The sequence below is a fragment of the Thalia democratica genome, chromosome 7 (assembly GCF_965202585.1).
Source record: "Thalia democratica chromosome 7, ktThaDemo2.hap1.1, whole genome shotgun sequence".
Lineage (NCBI taxonomy): Eukaryota > Metazoa > Chordata > Thaliacea > Salpida > Salpidae > Thalia > Thalia democratica.
In genome coordinates, this window is record NC_139171.1 from 30,906,023 (window position 1) to 30,930,288 (window position 24,266).

General features: G+C 24.8%; 1 protein-coding gene across 1 annotated transcript; it reads right to left on the bottom strand.

Moving 5' to 3' along the window:
• Positions 1 to 1,261: 1,261 nt before the first annotated feature.
• On the bottom strand, positions 1,262 to 2,065 carry LOC145841244 (kelch-like protein 36). Its single transcript, XM_082948610.1, has one exon. It carries the CDS (start codon positions 2,063 to 2,065, stop codon positions 1,262 to 1,264), a length of 804 nt encoding a protein of 267 aa, XP_082804736.1.
• Positions 2,066 to 24,266: the final 22,201 nt, after the last annotated feature.

A 24,266-nucleotide genomic window follows, 5' to 3' on the forward strand; every position in this document is an offset into this window, starting at 1 on the left:
TTCTTAATTAATTTTTAATGAAACTAACTGTATAAAAACTCCATCTGATAAACAAACCGTTCAAAGACTGCCAGTAAAGTGAGCACTCATATCAAAATAAATTTTACTCGATTAAAACCAAAATTTTAAGTATATATTGAAGTTTTAAATGTTCCTAAAACTTTAAATAAGTATTAAATTTAAATATTGTAAAAAATTAGAAATTGTTGATGCTAACAAACGTTTGTGTTAATATACTTTACTAAAAGTGAACATACTTTTGTGTAACATGGTTGCGTTTTAAACTTAATAACATAAAATAAATATTTGGTACAAGTAATGAATAGAAAAAAGTCTATAAATACCACTCAAGTATAAGAAAATTGTTGCTTTATTGGTAAGTGAATTTTGGCTTTTACTTCCATATTTAGTCTGCAACTAAATTTCTTTTCGATTAGAATTATATTATAAATGTCAAAGAATGAAATTTTTTTTTTTTAAATTCAATTGTAGCTTGATGTTCACTCAACTTTTTTCTAATTTTTTTTTAAATATCTTTGTTTTATTTAAAACTATCTTAAATTTAATTTTAATATTTTTATTACAAAAAACTTTTCCTAAAACTGTTATTTTCCTGTTTTTATTTTATTTAAATACTTTTGTTAAAACTATTAATATAAAAAAGTTAAGCTGTGCAAAATTGAATTTTTGTGGAAAAACTAAGATATGTGCATAAATGTCACTTATAAGTAAATTAAGTCTAATACAAAAACGTTACTTATGCATAAGTCACACCGTGCTAAAATGAAAATCTCTATGAGCTAAAGTAATCTTAATAGATCATCTAAGAATAAATAGATTTAGATAGAAACTATGACATTTCCTATAAAAACCATGTTAATAGTTAAAAAAGAATTGCTTTGTTTTAATATTAGTCTACTTCAGCTTTTATTTAAACGTCGTTAAGTAAAATAAGCAATATGAAATAACATTGTTTGTTAGTCAAAAAAATCAAAGCGAACTTTTCAATTGCAAAATTTTGCAAATTAATAAAAAATTAATTAGAAACAACAAGAAAACAAAGGGTTCAATGGTCATTGACTTTAAATATTGACGCTTTTCAAGAACGAAAAATCAAATGTCAAAATATCAATTTTCTATATGTATACTCAAAGAGTAGAAAATAAAATTTATTATGTTTTTTTTTTTTCTTTTTAATCTAGTCAATTACCAAAACAATACTGTGAAACGTTTTTATGAATTCTAAGACTTCTAATAATTTTTATAAACAAGGTATTTTCACGCTTGAAAAATATCGAAGGTTTTTCGTAACTTCACAAGGTTCTTCCGACCATTCATTATTGTTAGGATCATAAGAAATTATTTTCTTCAGCTCGTCTTGAATGGCAAAAATTTTGTTTTCTATCGAAAAAGCACTAATTCTAGAAAACGAGTCAAATTTTGGTGATTTAATAGTAATAAACTTTTTACAAACGCTGTCAAAAACTTCACAACCATTTTCTCTATTTGAAATTACAAATAATTTGTTACTAACAACAACTAAACTGTGGTGAGATTTACCAGAGTTCATATTAGGCATTGGCGACCATTTATTTGGTAAGACATCATAAGATTCAACAGTTTTGAAGTTATTAAGATTATTATCCCATCCACCAGAAACTACAACTCTTTCTTTAAAAATTACACAAGCTTCAATTGATCTTGCCTCTTTTATAGTAGCAAGTTCTTTCCAACTGTGATCACTTGTATCAAATTGCAAACAAGAATTAGTTTCAAATCCACCTTTCATACCTCCAATAAGAAATATTTTATCTATGAATGCACATACAACAAAATCCTTACGATCATCATTCATTTCAGCTACCTGACTCCATGTTTTAGAAGTAAGTGAATATTTATCAATAGACTTTATCCATTTGTCATTATTATTCCAACCACCAAATACATAAAGTTTACCTTTTAAATAAACTACTTGTGGTGAAATACGTCCCGTTCTCATTGGTGGATAAGCTTCTACATCTCCTACTTTGTTAAAGTCAATACAACTTACATTGCGACAAGTCATTAATGTTACTGAGTTACGACCTCCACATACCACAAGTTTAAAATGTTTTTGGTTACAATATCTACTAGTATGATAATCACTTGAAGATCTATAAGAACAGTTTTCTCTGGAGTTTAGCATATCACTTAAAAATTTTACACAAATATCAGCTTTTGTAAATGTTGAATCATTTAAAATATGTCTTATAGTTTCTGTTGAAAGCAACTGAAGACGAACTTTTAATAAAAGATCTTCAGCGTACTTGCTACGTTCTTCAATGTTGTGGTTCAACCATATATTTGCTATTTTAAATACTTCAATTTCTGAAGTAATTAGAAGTTTTGAACTTGCAAGTATTTTAGAAATAAACTTATATTCAAGTTCTAAAAAGCTTTCATAATCACTAACAATCGTAAAACAACGTTCTATATAGTTTTGGGTTGAACCTAGGAGGCTAGAAAAATTGAACAGATTCACGAACTTATAAACAGAAGCAGCATTTTTAATTTGTATCTTTTCTTCTAAGACTGCAGAAAGTGTACTACTTGCAATTTCGTTGAGGGAAAGTTTGTTAAATCTTGTAGCTGTAACTATTTCACTTAATTTTCGGTTCTTCATACCTAAATATTTATTAGTAGTAACTAAAAAAATAAACCCTTTAAACAAAAAAAAAAAGCTAATTCAAAAATTAATGAAGCTTGTTGAATTGTTTTTTATTTTAACGAGCTATATTCACTTTGTCGTTTTTAAAATTACTGCCTGAGTTGCTAAATGAATGTTTTCCATTCACATTAGAAAATTTAAACAATTTATGTTAAGATTCTTTTTATAACACTCAATAAGATTCTTAATAAAAACAATAAATAAGATTTTGTCAGCTTGTAGAAAATTTGGATTACTTGTTGTATTTATTTTTGCAGTTTTGTTCTACTGATAGATAAGCTGCTTTGTCAATTCAAATAAACTAACCTTTTTAAAGATATTACACATGTTGGAACATAAGTGACCAGTAAATATATAATATGTTACACAAGACACACAATTTCAAAAACACTAAATATATTTCGAGCAATTCTCTTCAGTAGAGTACAATGCTCACAATTAATAAGATTTTACATTTTCATATAGTAACCAAGTAATCAAGTAATCAAAGTGTAACCAAGGGATTAATAAAACATAAAAGCAATTAGTAACATTTAAAATCAAATAAGACCCTTTACGTTATATTTGATCTAAAGTAAAACTTAACATAAATAAAATGAAAACAATTCTTATAAAATATTACGTAAATAAAGAAACAGTAAAGTGAAAATCTTTTTGCCTACATAAAACAGGTTTCCTTAACAAAATACAAATGGCTTCTAATTTAGTTAAATTAAAAACATTACTACAAGCTTTAATAATTTTGAGTCTATTTATATTATAACTGTTTGCGCAATTTTGATTAACAACTAAATGTTCTGCAATAGATAAACGTTTAGATGCGTTTAAAACCTTGACCGGTTTATCAGCTTTATTATTTAAAAAGCAAAAATTTTCTACACCTTTTGGTACATGCTCTTTAAAAAGAGTTTTATAAAGAGCATGTGCCAAAATGTATAGAAGAGGCTTAATAGTTAAAACTCAAGCGCGAAATTACTTTAATTGAAGGTATTACTCATAGTACTCTTAAACAGAGTGGGGATGTTACAATAATACATAGCTTTGTTCAAATTACATTCTAAACTGACAACAAAGTTTTATTTCTTAGATTAATTTATGATTAACAGTTCATTTTTTGTAAGAGACAAACTTTGTTGACTGATGACCTACCAATGTTTTTATTTTAAACTTGATAGTTTAACTGTTAACCTCTTACTATTAAAATCATAAAAGGAAATAGAAAAGGAATTATCTAAGTTTATCAAACTAAGGTTTATGATTTATTTTGGTTTTTTTGAAGGAAAATTTGTGCATAAGATAGCTCGTAATGAGTACTACCTTAGTTCGTTATACCACGAACATACAGAAAATTTACATAGATTTAAAAGTAAATAGTATTATAAAGATAACAAAATAATAAAACAAACCTATTTTATGAAGCTCATTTGAAACGGATAATTCATCTAAATGATTTTTTTCAATTCCATTTTCCTTGCAATACTTTAAAATAGCACATCTTTTGTATTCGGAAATACTGCTTACATTTTCATCTACTTCATCAAGTTGTATTTTCTTCATAGTATCTTTAGTTTGACTATGTTGCGTTGACATAGCTAATATTTTATAAACATTTAAATAACCTGTAAAATAAAAAAACTAAAAATCATTATATTGTAAAGTTATAGTGTGGTGTAAAACCACACTGAAAACTATAAATAAATTTAAATTGAAAAAAAAAACGTTATTAAATGTATTCTATACTACTAATAAGTACTAGATTTAACTTTTGGTGGTTATACTTTATATTAAACAAAATGTCAATTATTTAATATCAAAGAACATTATACTTTGGAGAATACCTTAAATTTTGTTCAAAAAGTTTACACTTAAGTTAATTCTAACAGGAATATACTTGTAGAATGTATATTAAATTAAACTTAATTACTTGGAACTAAAATCAAGAAATCAATTAAAATTATTTGAATTGTTTTAAAAAGAGTTTTACAATATACAGTTTAATTACTAATAAGTTTAATTCTAAAACTCCATCTGGAAGGTCTTGACTGCAATCAAACTGCAATTAAACTGTAGCTGGTTTATCTTGATATATCTTAAAAATTTAAACTTGCTTAAGACCATTTTGCTTCCTGGTTGCCTGGTTTAATAATATTTGATGTTAAAACAAATGCAGGGTTGCCAGTCGTTTTTCAACTTTTTTAAAAGATTTTCCAAATTTCTTCCAGGTTTTTAAAAGTACACATTTTCAGTTATATTTTTAGTTTAAAGTTTAATTAAAGGTAAGAAACTGTGTTAAATAGTATAAAAACATTGAAAAGCTACTGTGAAGCTGTTTAAAAAATGTATTTAATAAATTGAAATTTTACTACTGAACATGTGAAAATTGTTAAATTTATAGGTTTTTCCAGGTTTTTTAGTGATTTTTGTTTAAAATTCAGGGTTTTCCACTTTTTTTTCAAAATTTCTCAAAATTGTGGTTTTTTTAGGTTTTTTTGCCTAAATTGTCTAATTTCAGGTTTTTCAAGGATTTCAGGTAAGGTGGCAGCCCTGTAAATGGTACACAATAAAATTGTTAACCATTACATTTCCTCTTCCTGCCATTTTCAAAAAAAGTCTCTTTCTTCATTTACTTTTAGTAAATTAACAATGTTAAGGAAAAATAGTTTTTATTTTAAGGAGAAAAAACCTTTAAATTATATAATATACAAAACATTAAATCAGTCTTAAAACTAATAAAATAGGATACATTTAAATACACAGTAATATGAAATTAAATATCTTCGAAAAATGGTTTTAAAGCTCTCAAATTTAGAATACTAATGGTACTCAAAACTATTAAAAATCTGTTTAAGAATATTTAATTAACATGAATTGTCAATACAGGGTTGCCACTCTTTGAGTCAAAAATTCTTACCTGAGTGACCAAAAACTTCCCTGAGTAACCTTAAAGTTCCCTAAGTTTCCCTGAGTTTTTTTAAAAGCTTAAAAAATTTAATATTTATTAAAAAATTACAATGAAATTCTAAGAATATTGAAGATCCATATGCAAGGATAAAAATTTATAAATCAACACAAAAAATAATTAAAATTATCTTTTTTGAACAAAATATTGAAACTGGATTAATTAAATCTCATTCTAGATCTAGAAAAATTTTTAATGATATTTTTTTTTTAGTTTTAAAATTTCCCTGAAATTTTTAGAAAAACCCAAAGATGCCTTGAGTTTTTTATGATTTGAAGAAAAAGAGTTAAAATACCCTGATTTTTCCTGAGTTTTCCTGAATTTCCTGAGTGTGTGGCAACCCTGCAATAAAAAAATAACAATATCATTGAAACAACTTTTATAATTAAAAATCAAAATCAATTCTCATGTCTCTGCAAAAAACTCCTATGGTACAAACTTCTAAAAATTTCAGCATGTTACTGGTCTTTACTGTCTTAATTACTTACAAATATTGTCTATATTTTAATTCTTAAATATTCAAGAGTCTTAAATAAGTTAAACATCAGTTACTGTGAATTAAAATTGGTCACCATTTTTAGTAAGTTATTTGTACTCGTACATTTTCATTGAGTTAATTGGTCTTAAATTTTGTCAGTTCTATTGTGACTGTGGACTTAAGTTTAGTCAGTTCTATTGTGAATGTGGGCTAAATGTTTACAGTTCTATTGTGACTTTGGAGACATATATTCTGTCAGTTCTATAATAAGTTTGTGGACTAAAATTGGGACAATACCCTTTAAATTTTACATTTTAGTCCCCTTATGACATCTTTACTAATATGACCCCTTATATTAAAAAAAAACTTGAGACACAGTTTTTATTCTTTAAATTTTTAAATTATTAATTAACTTTATTTTTTACACTACATTTTTTTGTATTTCAATTCTTATACAAAATTATATATAAGAATCTAAAAACTTTTTAATGTATAAATTTGCAAACAAGGTCTTGTCATCTTTTGAAAACTTAAAATGTTATTTTAAAAATTTTAATGAAACTCTAACTGTTTTTCATTAGTCTTTATTATAATAGTTAAAAAATAATAATATAACTTTATTTTTTTGTTATATCTTAAACATTTTAGACTATTAACTAGCATTATTAATTCATTTACTTATTCTTAAGCCGAGTAGCCAAAAGTTATATTTCTATTTAAGTGTTATGATTTTAACAATGCAGTTAACCTAAGTTCTATAAAAAAATACTCTTAGCTTATGTTAAAGAAATTACAAGGTAAAACAAATTTTAAGTCACTACAAAACTACTAGAAAATTTTTATTAAGAACAAAGAACTAAAAATTTTATTATAGTGTAACTTAGTTTAGTATCTATTAACAGTATATTGTTTATTTATCTAATATTTCCAACAAACTAAAAAAGATTGATATTTCTTACAAAAATATAAAAATAGATGGAAGTATTTATAGAAGTTTAGATAACTTATATGATATAAATAAAATTAAAATTTATTACACTTTTATATATACTTTTTAAACAACCCCATATTTTTCTAATACTACAAAGTAAATATCATATAATGTGTTTTAAAAACTATCATTTTTTTCTTAAATCATTTAATTTTATACTGGTAGTTAGAACAAAATTGTTTTGATAGAATATTATTAATTACATTTATTATAATTTATCAGGATAGTTAATATAGAAATATTAAGAATAATAATTTAATGTAAACCTTGTTTTACTCAGACATCTAAAAACTATTTATTCAAATACTTACTTACTCTTAGCAATCATTTTATATTTCAAACTTAACATACAACTATTCCAACAAACACCCGTCTTGTTTGAAGTTTAGCATAAAACGTATAAAAAAAATTAACAAACTAGAAATTACAATTGCATGAATTATTTACATATATGAAAAAAAGTCAAGACATTTCTTGAAAGTGGAAGGTTTATAAAATTTATTGTTAAAAATTTCCAGCACTGGTGTGACAATTTTGGCTTCAAACATTTTGTGAAGTAATTTGAGGGGAACATTTAAATTAAACTAAATTATTTTAGGAAAAATATAACTAAAGTTATAAGATTGCAAAAACCTTCAAAAACCTAGACTATTTTGAAAAATCAAAGATTTCTCCTATAAACAGATATTAATTTTGATGTTATAAGTTGCTCTGTGATATTGGTTATTGAACAACAACAAAAAAATACATAAAATATTTGGTCTAAGATTTGGTGGACAGAGTGATAAAAAGTAAGTCTTAACAAATTTTACAAGTATTTTATTTAAAATTCTAATCTTTTATTTAAACTTCAGAGCATAATTGCCAGATTAGGAGGAAAATCTGCTAAAATTACTCGTGCATGGAAAAACAACTTAATACGATTGTTCAGTATTCACGGTTTTTTAAATTTGAAATTCTGGCTTATCTGATTCAGAGTAATTATTTATTACCAATCTGAATTAAATCTGACAGTAAAACTAAAACCATTAAATCAATAACTGTAATAAATTTATAAAGAATTAAAAGTTAATACGGTGTCTATGAATACTTTACTTATGAATGACTACTGGGGGCGCTACTAGTGATGAGAAAACTTGGTATAAATCACTGTGTTTAGTGTTAAACAATCCTCGGCAGTAGAATTTTAATTAATTAAAGTAATAGCTAAAATTCTACCGCAAATGATTTTTTATCTGAGTCTTGTTGAAACATTAAAGTGTTGTCCCTAATATTTGCGAAGTCGGTAAATTTAATATATTTTTTTCATGATTTCTTTTATTATATTTAAAGTGTTTGATTAAGATGGGTTAGGGATAAGGATATAAGTTAAAAATAAATTTTAAAAAAGGCTTTAAAAAGTTTTCTGACTTTGCTAATATTCGGGGAAACACCTCAACGTTTCAATCAGACCCTTTCTAACACTTACAATTATGGTTTTAACCAAGTATGGTCTGGACTCTGGAGCATTGTAGCAGTTATGGGAAGTTATTTGTATTAATGTACAAAACTTTACTATATATAAAAGAGTTAGTTTGTGATTATATTTCTTTTAGATTTAACACCTACGATTTTGTTTATCTCATACTTTTATTACATGAAGATATTGTAGGAATTTTATTTTTTAGTATTGTAAGTCGAAACTTTAAAAAAACGTTTTAGAAAATAATTAATAAACCTGAAAATACTAACTTTGTTTCTAATATACTAATAGAACTTGAAAATAAAATAGCTTTATTTTAAGTTTTTTGTTTTAAAACTTTTGATAAATTTTGAAAGAAATAGCATGAATATTTTATTACCAGTTGTTAAGAAATATTTAGAAATCAACAGCGTAACATTTCTTATATATAAAAATAAAGTCTAGATTAATTTATTTTATAAATATTTTTTTGAAAAAGTTATAACTTCTTAGTTTTATATATAAAAAAAAAGTAAGTAATTAGCGTGTTGTGTGCTCTAGTCACACCAAAAACTTACCATTTTTTACAGTGTATGTTTATATTTAATAAAAATCTTAGTTTTTTTAGTTATCTGATGTACCTAAATAGATTGTATAAAAAGGAAGATGCTAAAAAACGTTACATTTTGAAATATTACAAGAGCTAAAATAACAAAATATTTCTTCAATTGTTTATTTCAGATATTTAAACATAACTTTGAGTTTGTACTTAAGGTTTTGAAAAAGGTTTTAGTAGTAATTATAGTTATTTGATAAGTATGGCGATGATTTAATTTTAGTTTATATTTATACTTTCAAAAATTATATGTTTTTTTTTTTTGCAAAAAAATAAAAAGTTATTAAACTATCAAATAGAACTAAAGTTATTATTAAAACAATTGTTTAAAGATTCACGCAACTCTTAAGGAAATCTTTCTATGGCATATACAACATTGATTAAATTAAATTTCTCTACGTCAAACTAGTCTAATTTTAATATTACTTATATTAAGGGTAGGCAATTTACGGCTTGTGGAATATATTTAGGTTAAAAGCATATTACAACAAACGAAAAATAAAGTATATTTTTTATAATATTTCTTTTAGTTGGTCTCATTTTTTTTAATAAACAGTAGTGATAGTTAAATTATCATTTCTTATAATTTTTTTAAGTTTTATATTGCAAGTTTTTTAAAACTATGCTACTAGTTTGTTTCCAGCCCGCTTCAAAGTCTTTTTCTGGTATCTGGCCCACCAACTAGAACGACCCTATACCATAGATCAAAAAAATTCATAAAATAGTTTCGTTTTGTTTTTACTAGCGTGAATACTAAATATAAATACTTTGTATTGTTTCGTGAAAAAATGTATAAAAAAAAATTTGATAATGATATTCTGATAAAAAATATGCTCTAATTATTTACAAATTAATAAAAAAAAAATTAATGAGCAGTATAAAGTTAATTACAACTAACAAAGAAATAAAGTTTTAGTTAGAAAATATTTAAAATTATATTTTTTAAAAAAATCGCTATTTAGTCTTTTTTTTTTTATATGTCTAGTAATGGAAAATCAGTTTTTTTAACTTTGTTAAAAAAGAAAAACAGAGAGTAATAAAAGTATAGGACCTTTTTGAAAATTTTCAAAGTGTCTATAAGTCGATGTTGTTATATAATATCCACAAAACAAAAACTCCAATTGCAAATATTACAATTGTCTAAATCTTAAATACCAAATAATTTATATTAAACCAAATGATTTAGATAGCAAAATTTCGATTTGCGTCTCAACGCGTTTTTGTTAGCAGACTAAAACTAATTAATTTGTTTCATCATGGCAGTTTAATAAACTATTTAAAGTAATAAGAAAATAGCACTAGTTTAAATTCTTTATCGTTTGTGTTAAACGTCTTACAATTTAAAATTTTTTTATATTTAAAGCTTAAAATCATTAGTTTCTTGGCATAAATACTTTGAAAAGATTTAAAGCATTTTCCGCACAAATAACTGTTGTTTGTTTCAACTGTTTGTTTAAAATGTCCATCATTAAATCATAAAGGTCGTTTGAACAATGATGAAATCATTATCCGCTTATCCGATTTTAACGAGAAAAAAAAACAGCTTGTCAGCGTTAACAAAAAAACATTTCAAACAATAACTTTGTTTATGTTCTTGACGGAAATAAAGTTGTTTAATCAGCTATCTCAAAAACAATTATGTAGCTTTTCATTCGTAAAAAACTTAAAAGTTGTAAACAAACAACTATATTTTATATTTGTTAGGCTATTTCCGCTAGACCGTCTAATGAAAATTTATAAGTTTAAGATTTTAATATAACAACAGTAACGTTTACTGAAGTCACGATTTTATTTTGAAGGGTGTAACTAAATATTAGAAATTAATAAATAAATTTAAGTGATAAAAGCCTGATAAGGTTTTTTAGTAGACAAATAAAGTAAGTTTTACTGGTACTTGCAAAATAAAAACACTTAATGTTTTTATTTTCTGTTTTCACAAACTAAAACCATATCAGTCGTATATCCTTTACAGTATTATTATTTACCTTTAAAAATATATTTTACTTGAAGAAAATAAAATACAAACATAGATTTCTTTTTTTTTAGTTTCATTTTTTAAAGAGATTGTGCTCTACTTAACAGAAAATTAGTTTTTTTTTTTCATATTGTTTGCTAACATATAAAGCATTACGCGTTGTTTATTATAACCAAGTATAATTTTCTATGAATATATAGTGCAACTTTTCTTATAAAAATAGTTAATGCAACATTTTCAAATCAGTTAACAATATTATTTTAAAACTATGTTTTATAACAGCATAAATTTAAAATTTAATGAACAATCATTCATTTGCGTCAGAAAAAAAAAAAACGATTGGTTTTTTACAATTTTCACAAGTGATGTTTAATAACATTAACAATTTGTTATTTGAGCAGTTTAATATTTTTAAACACGAAATCACTGTTTCACTAACACGATGAAAAGTTTTAATAAATTGTTTTGCGTCATATCAAACTTGTTTTCATGATCGAAATATTAAAATTTTGAACGGTTACAAAATAAACTTAAGACCTATTAAAGTACATGAATTAAATTTTAAATTTATTAAAATTGTTACAACTTTTTTGTTGTTCATTAAACAAACATCAATTAAATAAGCTTGTTTGCTTGTCTTGTCTTCTATAAAGACTTGAAAGTCTGCATGTAAGATTTTTACAGATGCTTTTTACAACAACAAAATTGAAAATTTGTTTCAACATTATTGAGTTGGAATGTAAGTTCGGCAAGGTTATTAAAAGCTCATTCAAAGAACGCCATTTACACCATTTGTTTACTTACGTTGTAAAATTCAAAGACCAACAAAACTCGTTTAAACAAACAAAGCTCTTCAAACACACCTAATAATAAAAACAACGTTTATTTTCAAGATAAGACTTGTTTAGAACGCCTACTTGACAAACAAAACCGTTTAACCGCCTCGGCAAACAATCTTAAAAACTTTTATATATATATATACTTATATAAACACACTCACCGTCAAATCAGATACGTCGCAAAATGAAGTTTTTTATTTTCTTGTGCTTTCTAAGCTTGGCAAGTGGGCAGAACTGCTTGAACGACTGCCGGGTCGTTTGCAATCCCGGGACATCCCCCTCCTCCTACGGCCCTCCTCGCGCCTCGTTGCCAGGCAAGCAGGGGCCGAAGGGGGAGAGGGGCGACAGAGGGTTGCCGGGGAGGGACGGCGTTAGCAACGGGGAGCTGTTGTCAGCCAATCAAAAAAAGATTAGCAAATTGGAGCGAATAGTTTATAAAGGGCTTAGCGAAGAAGTTGCGCAAGGTAACTTAAATATATATATATATTAATTATTTTTATTTATTTGTATCTTCAATGCAAGAATTGTTTTTCAAATTTTCGATTTTTAGTTATCAGTAAGCTCGTTCGAAACGGTAGTGGTTTTAATATTAACCAGTCATCGACCACTTTGCACCTTTAATGCTTGTCGAGAAAAACTAAATAGCTATGAAGCGGACTGTTACGACCAATTACCGAATGAGTATTTTTATTACGTAAGGTAAAAAGTTTTTTTTTATTCAAAGAGTGCGGGTTGGGAGTGCAGGACAGGGAAGTTGTTTCCGACCGCCAACTGAGAGACGGATCTCACTGGCACGACCAAGAAAACTGTAAGGCGATCCATGGAAGGCTCTTTGGTTCCAGCGGCGCCACTGCTTGGCTTGGCTCGTACGACGCAAGCCGGCGGACTTCTGGTGTTTAAAATTTTTAAGATTTCATTTTTAAATGCTTCAATTTTTTTTCTAAACTTGTTTAAAAAATATTTTTTAAAAGTATACCGTACTGATTTTTTTATCAACTCACTTACGATTGCAGGTGTTATTTACGACGACAACTGGATTGAAGTGGACTTCCTTTCAAACGTCGACGTGAGCGCTGTCGTAACCCAGGGCAGAAAAGTTACCACGTGGGGGCGTCAGTACGTCACTTCTTACCAGGTTCAGTACAAGAAAGACGGTCACCGCAACTACAAAACCGTACAAGGTGAAGACGAATTGCCTAAGGTGAGTCTTGAGACTTTTGTTTATCGGTTTTAATCATTTGTTTTATAGTTTTGTATCATTAGCTCTAAAATTTCTTTCCATCTAACTGTTATTGGTTTTATTTTACTTTGATTCAGAAATTATCTAAACGCTTTTAATTTGTAATTACTAAAAATGTTTTGGTGTTTTGACACAAAAATTAAGTAAAAATAAAGTATTAGCTTAATAGAACAGTTGTCGAAAACATAAAAAACACTACATTGAAAGTTTTCTTTCTCTGTACAACTGTATCATTAATAAAGAATGAACAATTATGTTACAAAGAGGCAAAAAGCGAAACAATTTTTAATATTCTTTACATTAATTAATTTTATTGCTTTCTGAAGTGTATTAATATTCCGATAGGTATTCAAAGGAAACACGGACAATGTAAGTGTGGTGATCAACAGTTTCAAGAGGACTATCCAAGCTAGGGTGTTTAGGATACAAGTGGTGTCGTGGAATGAATATCCATCTATGAGATTCGACTTCATCAACTGTTAAAAAAATAAATTCTATTTCAATAATTTTTCTTTACACTTTGAATAGTTAAAATTTGTATTTAACAAGTTAATCAATAAATTATAACCTCTGACTGTGTTTTCATGTACAGATATTATAACCTTAAAATGTTTTTATAAGTTTACAAAATAAATTTTATTGAACCTTGTTTATTTTTAATAAAGTTTTTTAAAATTTATTTAAATAATTTGTAAAAGCTGTTTGTTACAAGTCGTTAGGCCTTCACTAAAATAAATTGACTTAAAGCTTGGATAAAAAAGACTTTGTTTACAACCATAAGTCACTTAGAAGAACTATTACTGAAAAGTCTGTAATAGTCTACAATTAAATGTAGACATATTTAATAACTACAGTAATTTTAATTTAGGACATACAAAACTTACAATTATTTTCTTCACACAAATCAAGAAAGTGTGTTATAAAATGATAACAAGTAATTAAAGTAAATTATTTTGAATAAAAACTGCATGTTTAAGTTCTACGATGAAAATTGTTTAACAGGAAACAGTATTACAAAAAAATAGGAAAAAGTAAGAGTTGTAATTTTAAACTTAAAAAGAGCCTTACCGACAAGAAAGTAAAATTAAGATACATATCTGCTTTTAAACATAGACTTGAAAAATTTGACGTTTAATTGATAAGAGCAATATCTTTGTAAAGTATCGTTTACTAAATATAGAGCTGACAAGGCTATAAAAAAATTACTATAATTTTAAGCTTGTTTTATTATAATTAACTAATTTTTAAACCTTATTCCTTTATTAGTCGATCATTGAACTAAAAACATCAAACTAAGCTATTTAATATTTTTTCAAGTGTAATGTAGCTTCAATGTATCGTCAGCCTGTATTTAAGTGAAGAATATTATAAATATGCAATGTCATTTGACTTAAATTAAGTTTAGAAAATTGAAAAATTTGTATTGTTTTCCGTATCGTTTTTTAATTTTCAAATCTAAATGCATCAAGTATTTTTAACAGTATTCTTCAAAATTTGTCACAATTATAAAACTTTAAATAAATTTAGTCGAGATCATGAACAAAGTAATTTTTTCAATCTTACTTCATAACTATACGTCATTAACTTGCACAGTAATATCAGAGTATAAAAATAAAATAAAAAACAATATTACTTGTATTATTAAAATACGATATTACAACATGCTTGGTACAAACTTTGATAGCCAAGAACGTTTTAAAATGGTTTAAAAAATAATTATTACATATACTATTTATTTTAGGTTAACATATTTTATATTCATTATCTGTTTATTTGCTATTTTAAGTTTTTCATAACTGCTGTTAAAATTATAATAAGGTACAACTTAATGTTATTTGTAAATTTACTGTGTTAACACAAAATAACTGCGCTTAACAAACAGGAAGTAGATAGTATTAGTATACAAAATCATATAATATAAACAAGGTATTAAATATTATACTTCACTGTAATATAGCAACTACGATTTTGTTTAAGTAACACTTTTGTTACGTGAAAATATAATGAATTATAAACATTGTTGAAACGATGCTTGTTTATGTAACTCAGAAGTGTTGACGAAATTAAAAAACAACATAACTTAAAAACTTAAGAGATATAACGTGATTTACAAATGTAAGTGAAAAGTTTTTACTTAATAGTACTATACTTGACAAAATGTAAAAATCCGAAGTACAACACGGTGTGACAAAAAAACCAACAAAAAGTCTTTTGTACTGTTCAACAATAAATATCTCCTGATAAACAACAAACATATTTGTTATATTTCGTAGTAAAACTTCTTTGTCGTTCACTTTGGTCAATATTTGATACAAAAAAATGGGTTAAGACTAGCTTTTATTGATTTAAAAAACATTAATTTTCAAATGTTTAGCTAATTAGTTCGTTACTTTGAAAAAAGATACTTTTCATTTTTCTATCTATAACCATTATTTTATATACATATACTATTTATTTTAGGTTAACACATTTTATATTCATTAAAAGTTTATTTGCTACTTTAAATTTGTTATAACTGTTGCTAATACAAAAATTGTTCGAGTCTTAAAAACTATGTAATATACATACAAAACTTATTAATTTGCTTAAAGTATATTTGCTTTACTGAAAAAAAGCTGCAGTTTCTTTAAATTTGGAAACTCTACTTTTTGTAATACTAATTTATCAGAAAAAATATAACGTTTAAAAATTAAATTTAAAAGCTCTTATATATTTTTTGTGAGCTTTTACGGACTTCAGTTTAACTGTGCTGATCTCGCGTAGAATAAATATGCAATTCATACCTCAACATTCATAATATTCTATTGCTTGTTCCTCATGATATTTTATAGCTTATTCCTCAAAATTCATAATATTTTATAGCTTATTCCTCAGCATTCATGATATTTTCTAGCTTATTCCTTAACATTCATAATACTTTATAGCTTATTCCTCAGCGTTCATAATATGTTATAGCTTATTCCTCAGTATTCATAATATTTTATAGCATATTTCTCACCATTCATGATATTTTATAGCTTATTCCTCAGCGTTCATGATACTTTATAGCTCATTCCTCAGCATTCATAATATTTTATAGCTTATTCCTAAACATTCATAATATTTTATAGATTATTCCTCAGCATTCATGATATTTTATAGCTTATTCCTCAGCGTTCATGATATTTTATAGCTTTAAATCTTTTAAAGTGCATATAAACACTAACGTGTATGCGATAATAACACATTACTATAAAGTTCATAAAAAATTTGATTTTGAAATATAATGTTTTTTCTAAGAAATCTAACAATGTATCACATTGGATTCCTTATAGAAGAAGTAAATTGTAATAACCTAATTTAATAGTTGTGGAAATGATGTAATAAGGAACAAAAAGTTTTTATTTACTGGCTTAGAATTTAACAACACAGAAATACTAAAAAGTTTTATTAAACTATGTGATATCAACAACATTTATATAAATTTATTCAATTTCATATTCACTCATTTTAATTTTTTTAGTTAATGAAAATTTTAATATTAAAAAATTTAAATATTTTCTTTTTCAAAGAAGCCAGTTTAAATAAACAACTACTTTTTCTTATGTAAATAATACTACATAAACAAACAATCTATAAGTAGAATTTTTTTGTTTTTTAACAAATATAATAGTTTTATTTAAAATGAAAATTTTTTAAATTGCTTTTTACATAGTACAAAACTAATTAAGTCATTTTATAAAAAATTATATTTTAAGATGTTTACGAACACTTCTTTTTGAGATGAATCAAATAATTATTTACTTAAAGTTCTTTAGTTAAAGTACTTTATAATTCTAGTAGTCTAACAAGAATTAAATTATCTATTTTTTTGTTTTTAAATAGTAAAATACATTATAATAAAATCATTAAAGAAAGTTTTATTAACAACAGGCTTTAATTAACAATAAACAATAATTTGTGTAAAGTTTAAAATTAATTATAAAAAGTGCCTTATTTCGTACTAGCTAGCTTAGTTTATTTCTAAAATATCACTACCTAAAATTTTAAACACATAAATGTAATTATATTTAACATTTTCATGTTTGATAACTTTTTTGGTACGCTGTAATATAAACAAAATAAAATAAGTATTAAGACTGTTTTAACATATTTTAAGATAAAATACACTAAAGATAAAACTAATAATCTTTTTGTTAAATAATTAGTTGATAACGTGGGGTAAAATATGGCCTAATGTGCACAAATGTTTACTCAAGACTTATTTAACTCGTTAAAACAGCTTGTGTAAAAATTTTGCTAAAACTTTTTGAAAAACTTAAATAATAGTAGTAATTTGAAACTTATATTATTTAAGTAAACGACTTTTGTAATTAAAATGAGTACCTAAAATTCGAGTATTTAAAGTCATCAGAGTGCCTTTACTACAAACATGATACTTAAATATTAAAAATCGTCGCATGATTTTAATAAAATACTGTGATAAAATTAAAAAAAATCAAGCTCAAGCGGGTTGAGCTAATCAAAAGTATTAAAGAAATAAAGAACAGTTACTAAGCACTATAATTGATTTTTTTTTACTTTGGATATTTTTTTACGGAAATCAACAAATTTCTAGGTAATAGAGTGAATATTAGAAATTACATGTTCAAACAATGATAATTTAAGTATAACATGCATGGATCATGTCTTACATAAAAAAATTTTGAACAAAAAGCGTAGACCCTTTAAAATAGTTATAGTTGAGTGTAATAAAATAAGTTTTTTTTTGCTACAGTAATCGTTAGAAAATTGAAATTTTTTGAAACTCACAATCGGGTATATTTGTATATATTATTTAAACAATAGAAAATAAAAAAAAAAAAAACGACCTTTGAAAACACAGCAAAGTAAGAACATTAAAAAAAAGTATATATTTTCTGGCTAAAGCATCGGTTAGAGTAAAAATTCTAAAACAAAAACTTTTTTCTAATGTACCCACTCAAATTTCAAACGCCAATCAAATATTTTTTTTTTTTAATTGAAGGCCAGGGAACGTTCTCTGGAAAAAATAAAATCTTAGTAAGCTTTATAGATAAGGTAAATAATTTGATCTAAAGTTTTGACATTTTTTACATATTGCAAAAACTATACTTTACTAATTGCAAATAATAATTGAAACTCTACTTTTTGTTAAACAAGTTTATCAGAAAAAATATAACCTTTAAAAATTAAATTTAAAAAGGTCTTATATATTTTTTGTGAGCTTTTACGGACTTCAGTTTAACTGTGCTGATCTCCCGTAGAATAAAAATGCAATTCAATCTCGACATTCATAATATTTTGTAGCTTATTCCTCAGCATTCATAATATTTTATAGCTTATTCCTCAACATTCATGATATTTTATAGCTTATTCCAATAAATTCATGATATTTTATAGCTTATTCCTCAACATTCATGATATTTTATAGCTTATTCCTCGACATTCATAATACTTTATAGATCATTCCTCAACGTTCATGATATTTTATAGCTTATTCCTTACATTCATGATATTTTATAGCTTATTCCTCAACATTCATGGTATTTTATAGCTTATTCCTCAGCGTTCGTAATATTTTTTAAATTAATCTCAACACTCATAATATTTTATAGCATATTTCTCAGCGTTCATAATATTTTATAGCTTATTCCTCAACATTCATGATATTTTATAGCTTATTTCTCAGCATTTATAATATTTTATAGCTTATTCCTCAACGTTCATAATATTTTATAGCTGATTTCTCAGCGTTCATAATATTTAAGAGTTTATTTCTCAACATTCATAATATTTTATAGCTTATTCCTCAACATTCATGATATTTTATAGCTTATTCCTCAACATTCATGATATTTTATAGCTTATTCCTCAACTTTCATAATATTTTATAGCTTATTCCTCAACGTTCATAATATTTTATAGCTTATTTCTCAGTATTCATAATACTTCGTAGCTCATTCCTAAACACTCATAATATTTTATAGCTTATTCCTCAACATTCATGATATTTTATAGCTTATTCCTCAACATTCATGATAATTTATAGCTTATTCCTCAACTTTCATAATATTTTATAGCTTATTCCTCAACATTCATGATATTTTATAGCTTATTTCTCAGCATTTATAATATTTTATAGCTTATTCCTCAACGTTCATAATATTTTATAGCTGATTTCTCAGCGTTCATAATATTTAAGAGTTTATTTCTCAACATTCATAATATTTTATAGCTTATTCCTCAACATTCATGATATTTTATAGCTTATTCCTCAACGTTCATAATATTTTATAGCTGATTTCTCAGCGTTCATAATATTTAAGAGTTTATTTCTCAACATTCATAATATTTTATAGCTTATTCCTCAACATTCATGATATTTTATAGCTTATTCCTCAACATTCATGATATTTTATAGCTTATTCCTCAACTTTCATAATATTTTATAGCTTATTCCTCAACGTTCATAATATTTTATAGCTTATTTCTCAGTATTCATAATACTTCGTAGCTCATTCCTAAACACTCATAATATTTTATAGCTTATTCCTCAACATTCATGATATTTTATAGCTTATTCCTCAACATTCATGATATTTTATAGCTCATTCCTCAACTTTCATAATATTTTATAGCTTATTCCTCAACGTTCATAATATTTTATAGCTTATTTCTCAGTATTCATAATACTTCGTAGCTTATTCCTCAACATTCATAATATTTTATAGACCATTCCTCAGCATTCTAATATTTTATAGCATATTCCTCAACGTTCATAATATTTTATAGCTTATTTCTCAAAAATTATAATATTTTATAGCTTATTCCTCAACATTCATAATATTTTAAAGCTGATTCCTCAACATTCATAATATTTTAAAGCCGATTCCTCAGCATTCATTATATTTTATAGCTTATCCCTCAGCCTTCATAATAGTTTATAGCTAATTTCTCAGCGTTCATAATATTTTATAGCTTATTCCTCAACAATTATAATATTTTATACCTTAATCTCATCGTTCATAATATTTTATAGCTTATTCATCAACATTCATAATATTTTATAGCTTATTTCTCAATATATATAATATTTTATAGCTTATTCTTCAACATACATGATATTTTTTAGCTTTTTCCTCAGCGTTCATATTATTTTATAGCTTATTTTTCAACATTCATGATATTTTATAGCTTATTCCTCATCGTTCATGATATTTTATAACTTATTTCTCAACATTCATAATATTTTATAGCTTATTCCCATTATTCATGCTATTTTATAGCTTATCTCTCAGCGTTCATAATATTTTATAGCTTATTCCTCAGCGTTCATGATATTTTATAGCTTATTCCTCAGCGTTCATAATATTTTCTAGCTTATTCCTCAACATTCATAATATTTTATAGCTTATTCCTCAACATTCTAATATTTTATAGCTAATTCCTCAACGTTCATAATACTTTATAGCTTATTCCTAAACATTCATGATATTTTATAGCTTATTCCTCAACGTTCATAATATTTTATAGCTTATTCCACAAAATTCATAATATTTTATAGCTTATTCCTCAACATTCATAATATTTTATAGCTTATTCCTCAACGTTCATAATATTTTTTAGCTTATTTCTCAATATTCATGATATTTTATAGCTTATTCCTCAGCATTCTAATATTTTATAGCTTATTCCTCAACGTTCATAATATTTTATAGATCATTACTCAGCATTCATGATATTATATAGCTTATTCCTCAGCGTTAAAAACATTTTTTAGCTTATTTCTCAGCGTTCATAATATTTTAAAACCTATTTCTCAACATACATAATATTTTATAGCTTATTCCTTAATATTCATAATATTTTATAGCTTATTTCTCAAAAATTATAATATTTTATAGCTTATTCCTCAACATTCATAATATTTTCTAGCTTATTCCTCAACATTCATAATATTTTATAGCTTATTCCTCAACATTCTAATATTTTATAGCTAATTCCTCAACGTTCATAATACTTTATAGCTTATTCCTCAACATTCATGATATTTTATAGCTTATTCTTCAACGTTCATAATATTTATAGCTTATTCCACAAAATTCATAATATTTTATAGGTTATTCCTCAACATTCATAATATTTTATAGCTTATTCCTCAACGTTCATAATATTTTTTAGCTTATTTCTCAGCATTCATAAAATTTTATAGCTTATTCCTTAACATTCATAATATTTTATAGCTTATTCCTCAGCATTCATAAAATTTTATAGCTTATTCCTCAGCGTTCATAATATTTTCTAGCTTATTCCTCAACATTCATAATATTTTATAGCTTATTCCTCAACATTCATAATATTTTATAGACCATTTCTCAGCATCCTAATATTTTATAGCTCATTCCTCAACGTTTATAATATTTTATAGCTTATGCCTCAACATTCATGATATAATATAGCTTATTCATCAGCATTCATAATATTTTATAGCTTATTCCTCAACATCTATGATATTTTATAGCTTATTCCTCAGCGTTCATAATATTTTATAGCTCATTCCTCAACGTTTATAATATTTTATAGCTTATTTCTCAGTGTTCATGATATTTTATAGCTTATTTCTCAGCGTTCATAATATTTAAGAGTTTATTCCTCAGCGTTCATAATATATTATAGCTTATTCCTCAATATTCATAATATTTTATAGCTTATTCCTCAACATTCATAATATTTTATAGACCATTTCTCAGCATCCTAATATTTTATAGCTCATTCCTCAACGTTTATAATATTTTATAGCTTATGCCTCAACATTCATGATATAATATAGCTTATTCATCAGCATTCATAATATTTTATAGCTTATTCCTCAACATCTATGATATTTTATAGATTATTCCTCAGAGTTCATAATATCTTATAGCTTATCCCTCAGCGTTCATGATATTTTATAGCTTATTTCTCAGTGTTCATGATATTTTATAACTTATTTCTCAGCGTTCATAATATTTAAGAGTTTATTCCTCAGTGTTCATAATATATTATAGCTTATTCCTCAATATTCATAATATTTTATAGCTTATTTCTTAATATTCATAATATTTTATAGCTTATTCCTCAATATTCATAATCTTTTATAGCTTATTTCTTAATATTCATAATATTTTATAGCTTATCCCTCAGCGTTCATAATATTTTATAGCTTATTTCTCAACATTCATAATATTTTATAGCTTATCCCTCAGCGTTCATAATATATTATAGCTTATTCCTCAATATTCATAATATTTTATAGCTTATTTCTTAATATTCATAATATTTTATAGCTTATTCCTCTATATTCATAATATTTTATAACTTATTCCTCAACGTTCATGATATTTTATAGCTTATTCTTCAACATTCATAATATTTTATAACTTATTTCTCAGTGTTCATGATATTTTATAGCTTATTTCTCAACATTCATAATATTTTATAGCTTATCCCTCAGCGTTCATGATATTTTATAGCTTATTTCTCAACATTCAAAATATTTTATAGCTTATCCCTCAGCGTTCATAATATATTATAGCTTATTCCTCAATATTCATAATATTTTATAGCTTATTTCTTAATATTCATAATATTTTATAGCTTATTCCTCAATATTCATAATCTTTTATAGCTTATTTCTCAACATTCATAATATTTTATAACTTATTTCTCAACGTTCATGATATTTTATAGCTTATTTCCAGCGTTCATAATACTTTTTAACTTAATCTAAGCACTCATAATATTTTATAGCTTATTCCTCAACATTCATGATATTTTATAGCTTATTCCTCAACATTCATAATATTTTATAGCTTATTCCTCAGCGTTCATAATATTTTTTAAATTAATCTCAACACTCATAATATTTTATAGCATATTTCTCAGCATTTATGATATTTATAGCTTAAAACCTTTTAAAGTGCATACAAACACTAACGGGTATGCAACACTGTAAAGTTCATAAAAAAATTAATTTTCAAATATGATGTTTTTTCTATGAAATACTACAATGTATTAACATTGGATTCCTTATAGAAGAATATAACTGTATTAATCAACTTTGATAATTGTGGCAATGATGTAATAAGGAACAAAAATTTTTTATTTGCTGGCTTGAAATTTAAAAACTCAAAAATATTATAAGTTTCTATAACACTATGTGTTATCAACAACATTTATATGGCCTTATTCAGCTTCATATTTACTTATTTTAAGTTTTTATTATTAATAAAAATTGTGATATTAGAAAATTTAACTTTTTTTTTTTCAAACAAGCCAGTTTAAATGAACTATTACTTTTTTTATGAAAATAATACTACATAAACAAACAATCTATAAGTAGAATTTTTTTGTTTTTTAATCAAACATAAAAGTTTTATTCGAAAAGAAAACTTTTAAAATTGCTTCTTACATAATATAAAACTAATTTAAAATCATTTTAGTCAACTAAATACAAGATTTTAAAATGTTTACCAACACTTCTTTTTGAGACAAATCAAATATTTATATACTTTAAGTTATATCATTAAAGTAGTTTATATTTCTAACAGTCCAATAAGCATTAAATTAACTTCTTTTTTTAGTTATATAATATAATATTACTTTATACAAAAAGCATAAAAGAAAGTTTTGTTAACAACAATTTGATAAACAATAATTTAAGTAAAGTTTTAAATAAATTTTAAAAAGTTCTTTATTTCGTATTAGCTAGCTTAGTTTTTTAAAATATAATACTACCTAAAATTTTAAAACACATAAGTGTAACTACGTTTATATTTTTCATGTTTGATAATTTTTTCGGTACATTGTAATAAAAACAAAATTAAATAAGTATTAAGACTGTTTTAACGTATTTTAAGATAAAATAGACTACTAAAGATAAAACTAATAATTTTTTTGTTTAAATAATTAGTTGATAACTTGGGATAAATATGGCCTAATGTGCACTGATGTTTGACTCAACACTTATTTAACTCGTTAA

Excerpts from the sequence above, each read along its gene's own strand:
- LOC145841244 (XM_082948610.1), bottom strand. The coding sequence starts at position 2,065 with ATGACTTGTCGCAATGTAAGTTGTATTGACTTTAACAAAGTAGGAGAT.